At 57.3% G+C, this 17,105-nt stretch overlaps 2 protein-coding genes across 4 annotated transcripts; one reads left to right on the top strand and one right to left on the bottom strand.

The window, feature by feature from the left end:
* Positions 1 to 537: 537 nt before the first annotated feature.
* Positions 538 to 10,335, bottom strand: ZNF142 (zinc finger protein 142). Its single transcript, XM_080621297.1, has 9 exons — positions 10,289 to 10,335; positions 9,583 to 9,909; positions 8,486 to 9,124; positions 7,982 to 8,239; positions 6,724 to 7,536; positions 6,297 to 6,474; positions 2,400 to 5,634; positions 1,406 to 1,511; positions 538 to 1,075 (listed from the first exon to the last, which is right to left on the bottom strand). Exons 2-9 carry the CDS (start codon positions 9,863 to 9,865, stop codon positions 576 to 578), a joined length of 6,012 nt encoding a protein of 2,003 aa, XP_080477423.1. The 5' UTR covers positions 9,866 to 9,909; positions 10,289 to 10,335; the 3' UTR covers positions 538 to 575.
* Positions 10,336 to 10,398: 63 nt separating this feature from the next.
* On the top strand, positions 10,399 to 14,863 carry BCS1L (BCS1 homolog, ubiquinol-cytochrome c reductase complex chaperone). 3 transcript variants are annotated; one of them, XM_080621194.1, is made up of 8 exons: positions 10,399 to 10,457; positions 11,135 to 11,514; positions 11,785 to 11,924; positions 12,037 to 12,231; positions 12,618 to 12,681; positions 13,045 to 13,214; positions 13,638 to 13,755; positions 14,386 to 14,863. In XM_080621194.1, the coding sequence occupies exons 2-8, from the start codon at positions 11,195 to 11,197 to the stop codon at positions 14,636 to 14,638; spliced, it is 1,260 nt and encodes a 419-aa protein (XP_080477320.1). In that variant the 5' UTR covers positions 10,399 to 10,457; positions 11,135 to 11,194; the 3' UTR covers positions 14,639 to 14,863. The 3 variants fall into 3 exon arrangements, with proteins under 3 accessions (XP_080477320.1, XP_080477321.1, XP_080477322.1); XM_080621195.1 differs by having other exon boundaries at positions 10,438 to 10,457; positions 10,949 to 11,514; XM_080621196.1 differs by lacking the exon at positions 10,399 to 10,457 and adding an exon at positions 10,542 to 10,595.
* The last annotated feature ends 2,242 nt before the right edge of the window (positions 14,864 to 17,105 follow it).

Genomic DNA, 17,105 nt, shown 5'->3' with positions numbered 1-17,105 from the left:
ATGTAAGCATGGGGTCTGTGCTTGTGCAGCCCACCATGTCCCCCCCACATGCATCGTGCCCTGGCCTACAGGCACAGCTTGGCCATGGGGAAGAGAGAGAGATGATGCACAGCAACCCAGCTCTGCACAGGGGCTGATCCCCCCTAGCCAGGGGAGCAAGGCTGGAGCAGAACCACAGGGCTGGTTAGAGCTAGGAAAGGAGTTGGTCCTCGCTGCCTCCCAACCCTGCAAAGCCCGATCACAGTCCCCAGCCCCTACTAACCTTTGCCATGTCCTTCCTCTGTAAGCAACCTAATAAATTATTCAGTGACAGGCAAGCTTTGGTTTGGGTCCAGTGGTGCTGGGGAACAGTCAGGGAGCTGGGCTTGTGCTTGTGCTCTTTCCCTGTGGGCACCTAGCACACTGTTTGCACAGAGCTCCAAACAGATCCCCAAAAACAGTATTAAAAGGAGCTGAGAGATTCCTTTTATACAGCTGCATATTTTACAACCCATATACATATATGCCTATACACACACATACATCTCTGCAGCAGGCCTATGCCACTGGAGCCTTAAAGCAGCCAGGATCTGGCTTCACTGCAAAGTGCCACCCTTCTCTGTGGGGCGCCCTCTTTCCTGCTCCATGCAGTGGGGCCCCTCAGCCTGTCTCTCCCTCTGTACAGTGTGGAGGTGGATGGTCGGTGTGCTGGGGTCCTTGCCCACCCCCTGGCTGGGATCGCCAGCCCCACACTCAGGGTGATGCCGCTGGATGTGTTTGATGACCTGGAACTTCTGCTTGGCCTTGTAGGGGCAATAGCGGCAGAAGAAGGGGTGCTCGTTGGTGTGGGTCAGGTAATGGTGGCGCAGGCCGGCCGCCCAGCGGAAAGCTCGCCCGCAGACATTGCAGATGTACGGCTTCTCCTCACTGTGCTTCTTCAGGTGGGTCTTGAGGAGGAAGCGGGTCTTGAAGGCCTTGCCACACTGCTCACAGATGAAGGAGCGAGCCTCCTGGTGGCGTGTCTCCTTGTGCACCCGCAGGGCGTCTGCACGGTTGGTGCGGTACTCACACTCGTCACAGCGGTACGGCTTTAGGCCTGTGGTGATAGGGAAGGGGATGGAACTGGGATGGGGGGGACAGTGCCCTCCATCCCATGGGTCTCACCATCCCTTGTAACAGCATCAGTCCCCATTGTTTCAGCAGGCACCACGTGGCGCCTGGAGTCCCTACCACCCTACTTTCCCGCCTGCCCCAGGCCACTGTCCCCGATCCAGCAACACACAAGAGTGTGCTACCCCCAACTGCTGGTGGCCCTCCCCTGCCTCCAGCTGCAACACTGTGGCAAAGGAAGCACGTAGCAGGGGTTCCCACACCCCCAACACCCTCCCTGGTGCCCCATGGCCCGTCCCCAGTGGGCACCACTCACCCGTGTGTTTTGTCATGTGGTACTTGAGCTGGTTCACCCACTTGCACTTGTAGCCGCAGTCAGGGCAGAGGTATTTCCGCTCCTCCTTGTGGATCCGCATATGGTACTGGGGACAGGGCAAGAGGGCAGGGTCAGGATGAGGCCATTTCCCTGCCCTGGGAATGTGCAGGGCTCTGGGATGCTAGTGAGGGGCTCAAAGACAGCTCTGACATCTCAAACTGTGAGGGGCAAGGAGGGTTGTCTGTTTGCCTGGCAGACTATGGGCAGGGGGGGATCCACAGCGAGGTCAGGATGAGATGCTCATACTCCTGTCCCAGCCTGTGGATGGCACAGGCTTTTTTCCCCTGTTTGGTGTTAAGGACAAAGTCCAGTTTAAAACCCAGACCAACAGAGCAAGCCCTGAGCCGAGCATGTTGCACAGCCTTGCCCACGAGGTCCCAAAGGGCTCCAGCTGAGCCTGGCCATTAAAAAAGTCAGTATTTCTTTTAGCAAAACCAGATCATTTTCCTTTCCATTACCCCACACCTGGCACTCCTGTTCTATGAAAGGCCCTTTACTATACGGGAGGATGCTGATCACCTACAGAAATGCTCTGCGTGCAGGAAAGCTGAGCTTTCCGTGCACTGTGTCTAACTGTTGCCACAGAGCATGCTGCAAGCCAGCAGGCAGACAAACTTGGCTTCATGTGGTGCAAGACTGCATGCAGAGGGCACCAGAGACGTGAGTGGGATGAGTAGTAAAGTCAGAGAGCTGCCCACCTTCCTGCTTGCTACAAATTCCTTTTCCCCTTAATCTGCAACAGCAGGGAGCAAGGAAGAAATAAATGGTACCCATGTGAGTCTTACCTGCTCACCTGTTATTCCTCTAACAGCCACAAAAGAGGACAGAGGACAAAATCTCTCCTTGGGAATTACTTCTTCCCCAAATGCCCGTGTCTGGAACTCCCCTAACCCATGTAGATGCAGAACGATACATCCGCAAGCAGGGCTCTCACCTTGAGACGCGAGGGGTCAGCGCAGGCGTATTTACAGAGGTGGCACTTGTAGGGCTTCTCCCCGGTGTGGATGCGGATGTGCCACGTGATCTTCTGCCTGTTCTTGGTGGTGTACTCGCAGTCTGAGCACTTGTACACACGGGTGCCCCCGTGGCCCTTCATGTGCTGGTCAAAGACAAGCTGGTGGCGGCAGGCGAAGTCGCAGAAGGGGCAGTGCAGGGTTTTGTCCTGGGGGGTGGCTGGCTCATGGCTCTCCATGTAGTGCCGCACCAGCTGCTGCCGCTCCTTGGCTGCGAAGCTGCACAGCTCACAGCGGTGGCTGAAATGCTGCATCTTGTGCTCCTCCAGCGCCTCCCGCGTGGTGAAGGTCTCCTTGCAAGTACTGCACTCCAGGTGTGGGTGCTGCTTCTGTATGTGGCACTTGAGTGTGGCCTCACTGTGGCACATGAAGCTGCAGCGGGGGCAGCCGTAGGACACCTTCTCCTCATGCCGCCGCAGGACGTGCTGCTTGAGAGCTGTCTCAGAGCTGAAGCGAGCCTCGCAGCGGGAGCAGCCAAAGTTGAGCTCGCCACTGTGGCAGCTGTTGATGTGGCGGGTGATGTCATTCTGCAGGTAGCTGCTGTAGTCACAGAGAGGGCAGAAGTGGGTGGGTGTCTTCTCGTGCACCCGCAGGCGGTGGATGCGCAGCTTGGAGTTGGTGCCGAAGGTCTGGCTGCAGATACCACAGGCGATGCGCCCCACGCCGGTGTGCAGGGACTGGTGGGCCTCCAGGCGGTAGCGCCGCGTGGTGCTGAACTCGCAGTAGCGGCACTTGTGCGGTTTCACCCCCTCATGCTTGATGCGGATGTGCTGCCGCAGGCAGCGGGCTTGCTTGCAGGTGAACTCGCACTGGCGGCACTGCAGCTGCGGCCGCTTGCTGTAGTGCTTGCGGTGCAGCTTACAGTGCAGCCGCAGGGCTTTGGCCACCTTGGAGGTGAAGGGGCAGGAGGCACAGCGGAACTCACCCAGGGCCACACAGCCCCTCTTCTTGTGCGTCTTCATGGCCCGTTCCTGGTGGCATGTGAAGGGGCAGTTGGGGCAAGAGAAACGTCTCCTCTTAGGCAGGGTGGCTTTCAGAGGGGCTGCACCCAGCAGGAGCTCACTGGGCTGGCCTGTCTCAGTGCTGGCCAGGTCCCTCTCAGGGAGCTCGGTGCTTTGGGGTCCATCCTCCTCGGGATGCACGATGTGCTTCTCAGCACAGTGACTCTTGAGGGCCCGCCGGGAGCGGAAGGCCTCAGGGCACAGGGAGCACCAGAACTGCTCTAGGCTTCGGCATCCATCTTCCACATGGGAGGTGATGGTGGAGACACGGGAGCACACAAAGGAGCAGGCGTTGCAGTGCAGCTTCCCTCCCTCCAGCCGGTACTTCTCCAAGGGTTTCCCAGGCTGGAAGGGACAAGCAGCTCCACCTCGGTCAGTCCCATCCCCTTGCTGGGGAGGCTCTTCTGTCACCTCTGTGCTGTCACCCAGCAGGGATCTCTCAGGGGCAGGACAGCCCGATGCACATTCCCCAGCCAAAGGACTGCCTGTTGCCTGTGTTTTATCAGAATGCGGCTGAGCTTCCCAAGGGCTCTTGGCATGGCCAGACTCCTCTGAGCCTCCTTTCTTGCTCTCTGCCATTTCTGTACCATTATCACCAGGTTGGTCAGCACATTGGCACAGTCCAGGTGGCTCCTGCCCAGCTGGTTTGAGGATCTTGCTGTTCTTCAGGAGAACTGGGCACTTCTTGAGGAGGTGGGTGTTGAGCCCCCTTTGCTGCTTGAAGCTGGCGCCGCACTCGCAGCACACAAGTGGGGCCCGGCGGCTCTGGCAGCTGGCTTTAAAGTGCAGAGACATGGACTTCTCCTTCCGCGTGATGTACGAGCACTTCTCACACTTAAATATCTGGCTCTCCGACTGCACCACCAGCATCTGCACCCTGCCCTCCAGCACCAGTGTCTCTGCCTGCTCCTTGTCCTGCTTCCGCAGAGCCTTCAGCACCAACTCAGAGCTGCCCCTGGCATCATCACTAGAGGTGACCATGTTCCCTGGGACAGGTGGACAGCTTTGCTCTGCTGTCTTCAGCATGCAGAGCCAGGTCCCTGGTAGCTCAGCTTGGCTGGTCTCTCTCATCTCAGTATCTGTCACCAGCTTGTGGTGGTCTGAGCATGGCCCCTCCAGATGGCCTGTGGCCTGCCTTAGGGCATCTTTTCCCTGGCTGTCTCCTGCCTCTGCGCTACCCTCCAGCACCAGTGCCTCATCTTCTTGTACATCTGCCTCCTCTTCCTCAAAATCTGGGATGCCTTCAAGTGTATTGTCATTGTCCTCCAAGCCAAGGTTATCCCGGGAGCCCAGCATCTCACAGGCTGTGGGAAGCTCCTTGCAGGAAAGCATTTCCATGCTCTCTGGCTGTGCTGCACAGGTTTCTTCAGTCAAATGCTCCAGGAGGGGCTCAGATGGGACGTTCAGTGCCTCCAAGTGCACAGTGCAGCTCTCTGCCCCATCCCCAGAAGCAGTGAGCTCAGTTGAGCCTGTGGCAGTGTCTCCTTGCACACGGTCATCTCCTAGGGTATCACCAGCTGTGGGACAGCTCTGCTCCCCCTCACCTACATCTCTCTCTGCCTCACTGCTGCTCTTTGGTGGAATGGCATCCTGCCCAAGGAGGGGCACCATGAGTGCTTGCTGGTAGCCCTCTTCCCCCTGAGATTCCAGTTGGGATGGCTTTGCCTTTGCCCACTGCTCCTTGCCAGCGAGGGGTGAGCTGGCATCCACATGCAGGGCTGCACCAAGCTCATAGCCAAAAAGTGCCTCAGGTGAGTTGATCTCCAGCTCCTTGCTGGCATAGTTTTCCAGCCAGTCCTTGTCACCAGGGACATAGCCATGAATCTTGCGCTTGTGGAAAAAGAGGCTAGTGTTGCTGAAGGTGCAGTAGGAGCAGAGGGCACAGCGAAACTCCTTCTGCTTGGTGTGCTTGCAGTTCTCGTGGTTCAGCAACGCCTGCTTGTACTTGGTCTGATAAGTGCAGTACTGGCACTGGAAGACAGGCACCTGGTAGTTCTGCGAGTGCTTCGCCTGCATGTGCTTCTGCAGCTCATACTTGCGCTTGCAGGCAAAGCCGCACACCTCGCAGATCAGACTTTTGCCCTGGTGCCGCAGTTTGTGGCTGCTCAGCTGGTCAGCACGGTGGCACCGGTACGAGCACTGGTTGCACTGGTACCTGTGGGGAAAGCAGAACCGATCAGGCAGCATGAGGAGCTGGGGCAGACTGAGCCCTGTCAGGCATGCCGAGCTCCACTTCCCCATCCCAGGCACATGGGGAAGGGGTTCTGTTTGGTTTGCCATATCTGACCTTTGCTGTCAAGACAGTTCTTACCACAGGCCATTCCTCCCTGCTGTAGCCCTTGGCACTCCTGATGCTTTATGCCCCCAGTCTGGGGATGGGAGACAGATTCTCTGAATAGTCCATACAGTGACCACATCACTCCCCCACTTGTCACTCCAGCATCCTGGAGGCAGATTAGACTCAAAGGAGGTGATAATACAGAAAAACATGTTTTGGCAGAGTCCTGTACATGCCCAAGCTGGCCTTGGCCCACAAACATCAGCAGAGCCCATGAACCCAGGCTCAGAGCTGCACTGATATGCTAATACACCTCCTTAGTGGCAGAGACACCAAAAGTAGCTTTGCCTCCACAGCACCATGCTGGCAACAACCTGCAAGCTGAAAGACCACACTTCTTACGTGCCAGACAGAGCAGGTTGTAGCTATCCCCCAGGCACAAGGGTCTGGCACACAATGCAGCCCAGAGCAGCAGACCCGTGGAACAGAATCTGGGGAACCCTGACTATGCTGCAGGCCAGAGGAGCCGGGGTTCATACCGGAGGTCTCCAGTGTGCTTGCGCATGTGGACGTTCAGGTAGTGCTTCCACTTGGTAATGTACCCACACTCGGTGCACATGAAGTTCTTGTCATTAGAGTGGGTCAGCATGTGCTTGGACAGGTAGCTCACATCCCGGCATGTGAAGTCGCAGAGCTCACACTTGTGAGGCTTCTCTCCTACATGCAACACAGGAACACCCTCAGCATGATGACCAGATAAAGCAACATGGTTTACCTCCTCTCAGCAGGAGCTGGTGGATAACAGCAGGGATGGGGGCATACCATGACTTCAGCCAAGTGACTCTAGGGTGGCAGAGCCAGTGACAGCACCCAGGAGCCCTGACCCAGCCCTGTCTGCCCACCCGTAGCCAGGACAGGACTCCCTATCCCACCCTGGCTCTCAGGATGCCTGCAGCAGACACCCACCAGTGTGCAGCAGCCTGTGACGGATGAGCACCCTCTTGTGCGCGGTGGCGAAGGCACACTCACTGCACTTGTGGATCTTCTCATTGGCGTGCATCTTGCCCACGTGGTCGTGATACTCCACAGGGTTGAAACTGGCATAGGGGCAGAAGCGGCACTGGAGCTGCTCGCTGCCTGGGTGCCCCTGCTTCTTGTGCTTGCGGAAAACGTGCTTGTTGGAGCAGATGAAGTCACACTGCTGGCAGTGGAAGGCGTAGTGGGTTTTTCTGTGAGCCTCCATGGCCTCGGCCGTGCCGAAGAGCAGCGAGCAGGCGTGGTACTTGCACTCCACTGCCTTGATGCTATGGGCATCCTTGAGGTGACGGACAAACTCCTTCCGGTCCTCCACGCAGTAGTCGCAGTCCCCCTGGAAGCAGCTCAGCCTCTTGGGCTCAGCTTTGTGAGTCTTCAAGTGCTCTTTGAGGGCCTGGCTGAGCCGAAACTTCTCATTACAGACAGGGCAGGAGTAAACATCTGAGTAGAAGTTGGAAATGTCCTCGTGCATGCTGGCCATGTGGCGGTTGAGGGCGTTCTTCTCCACCGAGCTGTAGTGGCAGAGCGGGCAGCGATGGGTCTTCTCGCCTGTCTCTCGCATCATGTGAATTTTCAGTTTGCTTTTGCTGGTAAAGTACTTGTGGCAGTTGGGGCACTGCAGGCTGGGGTCAGGGAAGTGCAGGTGGAGGTGCTCCACCAGGTGTGTCCGCTTCTTGAAGCACCGCTTGCACTCAGGGCACATGTGGGTTTTGTAGAGGTATTCTGAGCCCTCCGCGACATCCCCTGTGACAGCAGAGGAGGGGCAGTCATCAGCAGGGAAAGGAGAGCACAGGCAAATGTTTTCTCCCTGATCCAGCTGTGCCGGGGGAGAGCTTATACACATATATGGTCACATAGCAGGATGGGTCAGGTGAGCTCTTTCCAGTTCAACACCAGGAAAGCACAGCCTAAATCATGCCCGCCTGTGTGCCCCTGATCCCCAAAGCCAGGCACACTTTTGGCTGCTTTTGCCTGCGCCTGGCAGCAGCTATGGATGGGGAAAAGAAGGGATGTGTCTGACTGGGCAGAAGGCAGGTGGAACAATGCACTGGTACATGCAGATGTGGGGCTGTTGGACAGCAGAGAACCTCCAGGGCCCACCAGCCTGGCCCACATTTCTCTGCCAGTCTGGAGGCTGTACTGCTTCTGCAAAAATACAGGCAGCTCCTGGTAGGGCCCAACATCCTACCTTTGAAGTGCTGTGTCCGTGGCACTCTGGTTTTCTCAGGAGCTGCTTTCTCATCCTCTTTGGCCTCACCTTCACATGGGCTCTTGCCATCCTCCTCTGGTGACTCATTCTCACCACTGTCGGAGTCCTCTTCTCCACCTGATGCTTTCTGACCTTCCAAGGAGCCCTTCCTGGTGCCTGCAGGCTTCGCTGGCCTGGCTCCTGCTGCAGTGGCTTCCCAGCCAGGGTCACAATTCCCTGTCTCCTCCTGTCCTGCTGCTTCAGTAGGGAAAGATAGAGATCATCAGGCTTCAGGTAAAAGGCAGGCACCCGCACCCCTACATGCAAAAAACCTCCTGGCTGAGATGGCGACACAATCCATGCCAGAAGGAAGAAGGAACACAGGGCTCCATGGCTTTCCAGCAGCACAGCCTCACCCCCTACTCCTTCATGTTGCAACTGGGATGCATGGACACAGTCATCCTCTGCAGTACAGACAGACCCCAACCCCGCACCCAGCCATACCTGATGGCAGGACATAGTGCTGCTCCAGGCTGTGGGGGGCTGAACCAGGGGGACCACCAGTTTCAGGTGTCTTGGTGGGAGGCTCCACAGCATGGCCCTTCCTGTGCTGCCAGAAGAGCTTGGCATTGGCTGTGACAAAGTCGCAGTGGCCACAGTGGAAGGGGAAGTGTGTGCGGTGGTGCTGCTCCATGGTGGGGTGGCTGGGGAAAAGCAGCGGGCAGGCACGGTAGGAGCAGGGCACAGGGGAGGCCCCGTGCAGGCGGCGCAGGTGGCTGCGCAGTTGCTTGCGATCCTTTGTGGTGAAGCAACAGCCCTCCTCGGGGCAGGGCAGGGCTCCCAGTGGGGCACGGTGCATCCTGAAGTGCTCCTTGAGCTCGCTGGGCTGCGTGAACACCTCCTGACAGACGGGGCACAGCAGGCGCTCAGAAGTGGAGCCTTCCTGTGTGCCAGCTCTGGGTTGCTCCAGGCCCACTGGCTCACTCTGGCCTTTGCTGGCAGAAGCTAACAGTGTCCCAGGCAGCTCCAGATGCCGCGGGGAGGCCAGGAGTAGGCATCGGTGCTGGGACAGCAGGAAGGCCTCTGGGAAGCTCTGGCCACACCTCTCGCAGAAATACAGCTCCACCACTTTGACCAGCACCTCTGCAAGTAGCAAAGGGTGAGCAATAAGAAAGGGTTTTTGTCAGGCCCAGAGCTTGGGACTGGCAGTTCAGTTCTAGCTCTGGACAAAGAGGATACACTGCTACTACCACAAATTACAGTCTAAAGAACCGCAGCACTCCCCTTTCCTGGGGTATCTCAGGGCACCTCCCATAAAAGAGGGGACAGCACCATCCAGGTGACCACAATAACCAGGTCTGTCCCGTAGGGCCTTTGGGGCACACAGGGATGCAAGGCCCAGTTCCTAGCAGGACATGCCCACACTGAACCTAGGTGAGAAGCATACTGAGGACAGCAGTCTGGGGTGGAGGTCTCTGCTTGGTCCCTTCTGACAGCCGAGCATGACCCCGTCATCCTGCAGAGAGCTCTCATAGCCCCCTCTCCCCACCTGCACACCCTCCCTTCACTGACTGCCATGGGGCCCTCCCTGCACCCTATACCTGTGGCACTGGCCGGGTTGCTCAGCACCATGTTGCCAGCCACTGCCTCAATGAATATTTCCACGTTGTTTCCTTCAGCATGAACCCCTTCTCCGGGCATTGATGCCTCTGCCAGCAGCAAGTCCTGGCTGGTAGTCAGCAGGGGTGTCCTGGCTGGGCTGGTGCTGGCCACACCGGAGCTTTCCACAGCTCCTGCCTCTCCTGGTGTGAGCAGGTGCAGCTCCGAGCACAGGGCCTCCATCTCCCTTCTGGCACCCTCAGACACAGCCACTTCTGCACTCATTGCCACTGGACACTGGCTGGTGCTGGGCAGCACAGCCTGTCACTCTGAAACAGAAGAAAGTGCTTTAAACAGGGACAATGCAGAGCTCCAGGGGCGCTACAGGATTTTGGCGGGCAGCCTGCCGTGCCACCCCTAGGCAGGGTATGAACTGGGGTATCTCAATGCTGGTTCCCTTCTGCTGTGCCCCAAGCGGGCTACCGGCACAACCCACTGCCAGCGGCGAGGCGGGGCTGCAAGGAGCCCTATACCCTGCCCACAGGCCTGCTCCGAGACCCGCTGCCAGGGCTGGCTCCCCGGGCCCAGCCCCCAGCACCAACCCCGACCCAGCTTCCAGACCCAGCCTGCAGTGAGGGGGTGCCCACCGCGAGTCGCCACACGGCCAGTGCCGCCCCGGTGCCTCCGGCCCATGCCGATGGTACCCACCGACGGGCGGGAGCATCGCCCTTTGTGCCGCTCCGCTCTGCACCCCTGCCCGCCCGGCTCCACTCTGTGCTGCTGCAGCCGGCAGCCGGGCGGAAGTGGCGCCGGGCGGAAGTGAGGGCCGGGGTCATAGAGTGCGGCTCTGTGCGGGCCAGAGCGGCGCTGCGGGGAGGTGAGGGGTGGCGGAGCCGGGGGCGCGTTAGGCATGGGGCAGGCGGAGCGGGTGGGTGTGTCTGGGCCGTTGTTGTGGAGGAAGGCCGGTGTAGGGCTGGTGTCCCGCCGGGGCTGCGGAGGAGAAGGCCCGTCTGCGGTAGGAGGACCCGTGGGCCTGTGGCTGGGGAAGGAGCCCGCGCTGTGGGGTCAGGGCCTGTTCTAGGGGAGGTGGGATCCTGCCTGGGGGAGCAGAGCGTGGCCGTGTGCCCGTCAGGGGAGGCTCCTATTCACCTTCTGCATCTGATAGACCCCTGCTGAGGGAGCTGGGGAAGCTTCCTGCCTCCTCAGCATGCAGTGGGGGCCCTTTATCCAGACATGGAGGTGCTGCTTCCACCACAGCCATGTGCCCCTTGCGAGCAACAAAGGACAGGCTCTGGACTCAGCCTAGGGATGTACTTCAGCTTTTTAAAACAATAAACTGTAAATAATGGCAGTTCTCCTGATTTCTAGGTGCTTAAAGAATAAAATCACGTAAAACTCTGGGGTTGCTGTTATGGCTGAAGAAGAGATGGCCCTGTGCTTGTTTGGGAACCTCCAGCTCTCTCCTGCCTGTCTCACCTGGTGGCCTGCAGCCAGGGAACTGCGGGAAATCAGTTGTGTCTCCTACTGCCATTCCATCCTTCTCTTCCCACACAGGTTTGTTTCTGGAGCACAGAGACCAGATGCTGTGGAACAGGAACCACTTAACTTCCCACAATGCCCTTTTCTGACTTTGTCTTAGCCCTGAAAGACAACCCATACTTTGGGGCTGGGTTTGGCCTTGTCGGGGTGGGCACAGCCCTGGCATTTGCCCGTAAAGGGGCCCAGTTTGGGCTGGTGGCTTTCAGACGCCATTATATGATCACCTTGGAGGTGCCCAGCAGTGATAAGAGCTACCACTGGCTGCTGAACTGGATCTCCCACCATGCCAAGCACACGCAGCACCTCAGCGTGGAGACGTCGTACCTGCAGCATGAAAGCGGGCGTGTCAGCACCAAATTCGACTTTGTGCCGAGCCCTGGGGACCATTTCATCTGGTAAGGGAGGACAGGGGAAAGCACTCTGGGGATTGACCTTCATTTTGGCAAGGCAACTCCAAACTGGGGGTCCTGTAAAGGCAGCACAGAGGATCGTGCATCCTCCTTGGGTCTGGATTAGAGTTGGAGATTGAGAGTGGTGAGAGGAGTCTGTATTCATCAGTGTGAGGTTATTTCTTTACCCGAGATGAATGTTCTTGATGTGTGAACCGAGCTGGGTGCAGTGAGTGGTCCTGGGCCACTGTTCCCAACCCTGTCTTTCCGCCCCAGGTATCGCAAGAAGTGGATCCGCATTGAGCGCAACCGGGAGAAGCAGATGATCAACCTGAACACGGGCACCCCCTGGGAGTCTGTGACCTTCACTGCGCTGGGCACCAACCGTGAGATCTTCTTCAATATCTTGCAGGAAGGTCTGTAGGGGAGCTGCATGAGGTCCTGCTGGGAACAACCTGTTCCCTGGAGACACACAGGGTTCCATGGGAGATCTTTCCCTGCCAGCTGTCTCCTCTGCTCTCTCTGCAGCCCGGGAACTGGCACTGCAGGAGCAGGAGGGGAAGACAGTCATGTACACGGCCATGGGGGCAGAGTGGCGGCAGTTCGGTTTCCCCCGCCGCCCCCGGCCCCTCAGCTCTGTGGTGCTGGAGGAAGGTGTGTCGGAGAGGCTGGTCCAGGATGTGAAGGAGTTCATCAGCAACCCTAAGTGGTACAGCGACAGAGGCAAGGTTCTGCTGTGGTGTCCTCACTATCATGGCTCCTTATCCCTTCCCTGCAGCCATGGCTGCGGGGTGACACTTTGGGGACATCCTGCAAAAAAGTGAGCCCAGGTGCTGAGGTCAGGCCTGGGGCTGCAGAGGGATAAACTCCCCTTGGCTCAATCCAGTTCTGGAAACCACGATAAGCCACGGAGTTCACCACCTGCGACACTGCTGTGTGGTGGAACAGGATGCCTATGGGCCTCTCGGGAAACAGCTGCAGAGAGTTTTTTTCTCTGCTGATTGCCTTCCCCTGCTGTATCTTCTGTGTGTACTCAGCACAGGCCCACAACTCTGGGGACAGTGCTCAGAGCAACCCAGCTGATTCCTAAAAGGACCTTGTCTTCCTAGGGATCCCCTACCGAAGAGGCTACCTGCTGTATGGTCCTCCTGGCTGCGGGAAAAGCAGCTTCATGTGAGTATTACTGGGTGGCTAATGGGAGTTTTTCTGCCAGCTGCCTGCTCTGAGACACAGTAGTCTCTGGTGGGTTTGAAATGCAGGAGAGGGCTGTGCGTCCTTTGTGGTGCTTGGTGTAGGTGTTTGTGTTGCTGGCACTCTGACAGATCGAGGTGATGAGCCCTTCACACCCTTGCTTGGCACAGTGTTGTTGTGGCACCAGGAGGCTGAGCAGGGGCTCCCACCTACCTCCCATATCTGATTCCTGCTGGGGGAGGATGCCTCTGCCCTCTCTCCTGCTGCTGAGCAGGGAGGTCTGGTTCTTCCTCTACTCCCGGCTTTCTTGCTATGATTCACCCCTGTGGTTTGGGTCCTTCCCAGCACAGCCCTGGCCGGGGAGCTGCAGTACAGTATCTGCCTGCTGAGCCTCAGTGACCGCAGCCTCTCTGATGACCGGCTCAATCATCTCCTGAGCGTGGCACCACAGCAGAGCATCATCCTGCTGGAGGATGTGGATGCTGCCTTCATCAGCCGGGACCTTGCTGCTGAGAGTGAGTGGCACCCCCGTTCTTGGGCCAGCAGCGGAAGGGAGGTTTGCCAGCTGTGCTGGGGAATGGTTTGGACTCTGGGCTACTCTGCTGCACCAGCAGAGCGGGCAGCTCTCTGGGGCCTCAGGGCCTGAGCTGGACCACTTCCAGTTTTGGCTAGGCTATACAAAGGGAAATTCGGGTTCTTTATCAGGCAGAGACATTACTCCTGCTCAGCTATTTTCAGCAGGAGAAAGGAGGTGGCTTTGCCCCTTATCCTCTTTTTGGGTTCTGTGGGTTCAGGTGGGCAGGGGAGGCAAGGGATCAGCCTCAGGGCAAGGAGAGAGCAAGGAGCTTGTTTTAAGCCTCAGGTGATAGGGAGGTGGTCCACAAGGCCATGTGATTAGTGTCCAATGGATGTGATCTCAGACACCTCTGTCTCTACAGACCCGACTGCGTACCAAGGCATGGGGCACCTGACCTTCAGCGGCCTCCTCAACGCACTGGATGGTGTGGCCTCCACAGAGGCTAGGATTGTCTTCATGACCACCAACTACGTGGACAGGTCAGAGCTGCCCTCTGGCAGGGAACATGGAGGGATAGCATGAGGAAACCTGGCTGGGCTTTATAGAGGACTATTTGTGTCTGTCACATGAGGACTGGGGGTTCAGGTTTCTTGAATCCTCCCTTGGGATGCAAATCCCTTGATTGCTAATCAGGATCCCTTTTGCTGGAGCCTCAGATGTTCCCTTGATGTTCAGACCATGATTGTGCTCTTCAGGAGCAGTACCTGCCCATAGGTTTTGAGGTTGTGACTGTGCTGTGAGTGAAACACTGGCCCCATGTGCAGCCCATTGGGTGGGCAGGATGCAGTCTGGGCTCACAGCACCTCGCTGGACGCTGTGCTTGGCTCGCTCTGGTCTGAGCTGGCCTAGAGGATTGTTCAGAGGTTGCTCATGGGACAGAGATAGGAAAAGCTATTTCTCAGGGCATGTTTGCCCTCCTCCTGAGGAGCCAGCCCTTCCTCAGCTCACTCGCTTCTTTTGGGTTGATTTTCCCCCTTGGGACCCCAGGGACAAACCTGTCCCCACCTTTACCATCTCACAGAGCAGAGCACCTTGCAGCTAGGACATAGGCCGTGCTTAGTGTGCAGAGACACTGATGAGATTCTCAAGGCACCCGTGTCTCTCGGCAGGCTGGACCCAGCGCTGGTGCGGCCCGGCCGTGTGGATCTCAAGCAGTACGTGGGCCATTGCTCCCACTGGCAGCTCACCTGCATGTTCCAGCGCTTCTACCCTGAGCAGCCACTGGCTGTGGCCCAGCGCTTTGCAGAGCAGGCGCTGGAGGCCTCCAAACAGATCAGCGCTGCTCAGGTGCAGGGCCACTTCATGCTCTACAAGATGGACCCTGAAGGAGCCATTTCAAACATACGCTCCATCCTGCTGTGATCAGGGGCCAGATTTCCCCTGCATGCTGAAAGGACTGGGACAAGGATGTGACCATCCTGGGGATGCTGTGAAGCTGCCGAGCCATGCAGGCCAGGTCTCTGTTCACCTCTACCCATCCAAGGCCTTGGCTTTTTATTAAAACGAGAGGCAGAGCTGCCAGCTTTGCAGCAGGGAGAGGAAATCTGCCATAAACTGCCAAGGCTCCTGGACATGAATCCTCTTCATTGCAGAGCAGCCTGGGGGTGCCCCCAGGAGGGTATTCCTTGGGGCTGGACATTGGGAGTGCTGCACTGCTAAAGAGCTGCTGGTCTTTTACAGAACAAGTCTTCACTGGTTTGTGAATATCCTTTGTCAAGTGCACAACATGGTTCTTGGCTCTCTGGTCCCTTCTCCTGTTGGGTGCCCCAGCTGCTGGTCCAGAGCCCTCCTGACCAGGGCTTGGCACAGCCAGTACTGCAATCCAGAGTGTTTCAGGAAAAAGCAGCTCACTGTCCCTTGGGCTGCAGGCTGGCAGCACAGCTCCTGCCCTGCGGGGTTGTGATGCAAAGTCGCAGATCGGCTTGGACATTGTTCCTGGGTGGGCATGACTCTCCCCCCTGCTAGAGGAAATATGGGGCCCTGGAGCTACTGCCCCCCTGCATGTGGGGGCAGATGAGACTCTTTGGTTACAGAATATCTTCCCAAGAGCTTGATGTTTACCCCAACATAAGTTTCTGCAGCCTCACCAGCCCTGTGCAAGGTGCAGAAAACCCTGTTGGAGGTTACTACTACTATGAGGAGGAGGAGTCCTGCATGGCTGAAGGAGGAATTTGTCCCACTGCTGGCAGGCTCACAGCCTTTTCCCTGTCACTGGGCTTTCCTCCTGCTAGGAACAAAGGTCCTGAATGGGCAGGTAGAGCCACAGGTGCCTGAAATGCATTTGAGGAGAAGGCAGGTTCTGTGCTTCCTTCCAATGCCATGGAGCTGGGGTATGCATGCTGACCCAGCAGAACAAAACTGCCTGACTGTTTCAGAGTCCCAAAATCAGCTTCCCCAGAGCCAGCCCTGTGTTCATGTTCTCGCTCTGGGGGCTGTGTGAGCTTGGTGGGTCAGGTGGAGCTGGTTCCAGGGTAAGCCCAAACTGCTGGGTTGCTGCTCAGCCCAACTCTTGGCTCTGCCCTGTGGGGGCAAAGGTGAAGCTGAGAGCACGTGGGGACAAAAAGGGACCCAGGTGATGGCACCTGGCTGAAGTTCAGCACAAACAGGTGCTGCTTTGATGCAACCCGACAAGTCAAATACTTCTACACGTGAAATGCTTATGTTGTGAGCATGGGGGGTGTGTGCGTGTCTGTCTCTTTAGTGACCCTGGGTGGCTCCTGGAGAAGGGTGCTGATGCTGACATCTCAACCCTGTGCTCAGCTGTCCCAAGGAGGTGGACTGCTTGGATCCAGCCTCTTCCCTCAAACCTGAGGGTCAAAACTGGCTCGTGAGTGCCTGGTGAATGCCTCATGGTGGTTCAGGAGGACAGGAGACTGGTGAGGAGAGCCAGAGAGGCACAATGCCACCACACAAGAGCACACACAATGTCTTTTCACTCTGCTTGCTTTTAATAGTGGTAGTGCTTCAGATGCCACTGGTGCACTTCTGCTCGGCCCAAGTGCTTTTGTCAGCAAAGCCCCACAACAGCCCTGTGAGGTAAGTGGGTGACAGAGGTGGACACCAAGCAGGGAGTCCCAGGGCAGGGTGCAGGCTCCATTCCTCCCCTCCGACCTGACCCAGAGGTTTGTTTATCTGAGATTCATTTCCACGCACTGTTGCAAACTGTCCTCTGCTCCAGCCTGACAGCAGTGAGTCAAAAAGGTGAGAGCCCTTCCTAAATCCGAGGGAAAAAACTCTCCCCTCTGGCATTTGACTGAAGTTACCCAAGTCCTTGTTCACTCTGAGTTCCAAGGCAGAATTCCCATGCTCCAAACACTGGGGCCAGCAGCTTTCCTGCTGAGAGTAAGGCTGGCTTACTGGAGGAAGCCAAGGAGTTTCAGCAAAGGGCAGAGATCTTCCATGTTTCTTCCAGTACACCTCTGTTGGAGCACAGCATCTTCACAGGTGAAGGCAGGAGGCAGCAGCACAAGCACCAACATCAGATAAAGTTGACACCTTTTCACCCAAGTGTGGACAGGCCACTCATCCAGAAACCAGGTGAAACAAGGACAGAGTGAGCACTGAGGCAAAATCAAGGCTCTCTTCAAGGAGCGAGGGCTCAGTCCTTGTTTCCAGCAGGGCACAACATCTGGTGCTGAGATCCCCAAGCCCAGGACAGGTAGTGTAGGCTCAGGACAAGGAGGGGAATTAAAAAATAATGCTTCAGAGCACTGGGTTTGAAGAGGCCAGTGTTGGAAATTTAAGCACAGAAGGTTCTTGAGCAGCAGCACAAGGACAAGGCCAGGTGTGAACAGGGCAAGGTGAGGAAGACCAATCCAAGGATGCCATT

The sequence above is a fragment of the Psittacula echo genome, assembly GCF_963264785.1.
Source record: "Psittacula echo genome assembly, chromosome: 6".
Classification (NCBI taxonomy): domain Eukaryota; kingdom Metazoa; phylum Chordata; class Aves; order Psittaciformes; family Psittacidae; genus Psittacula; species Psittacula echo.
This window is presented reverse-complemented; position numbering and strand designations above follow the sequence as displayed.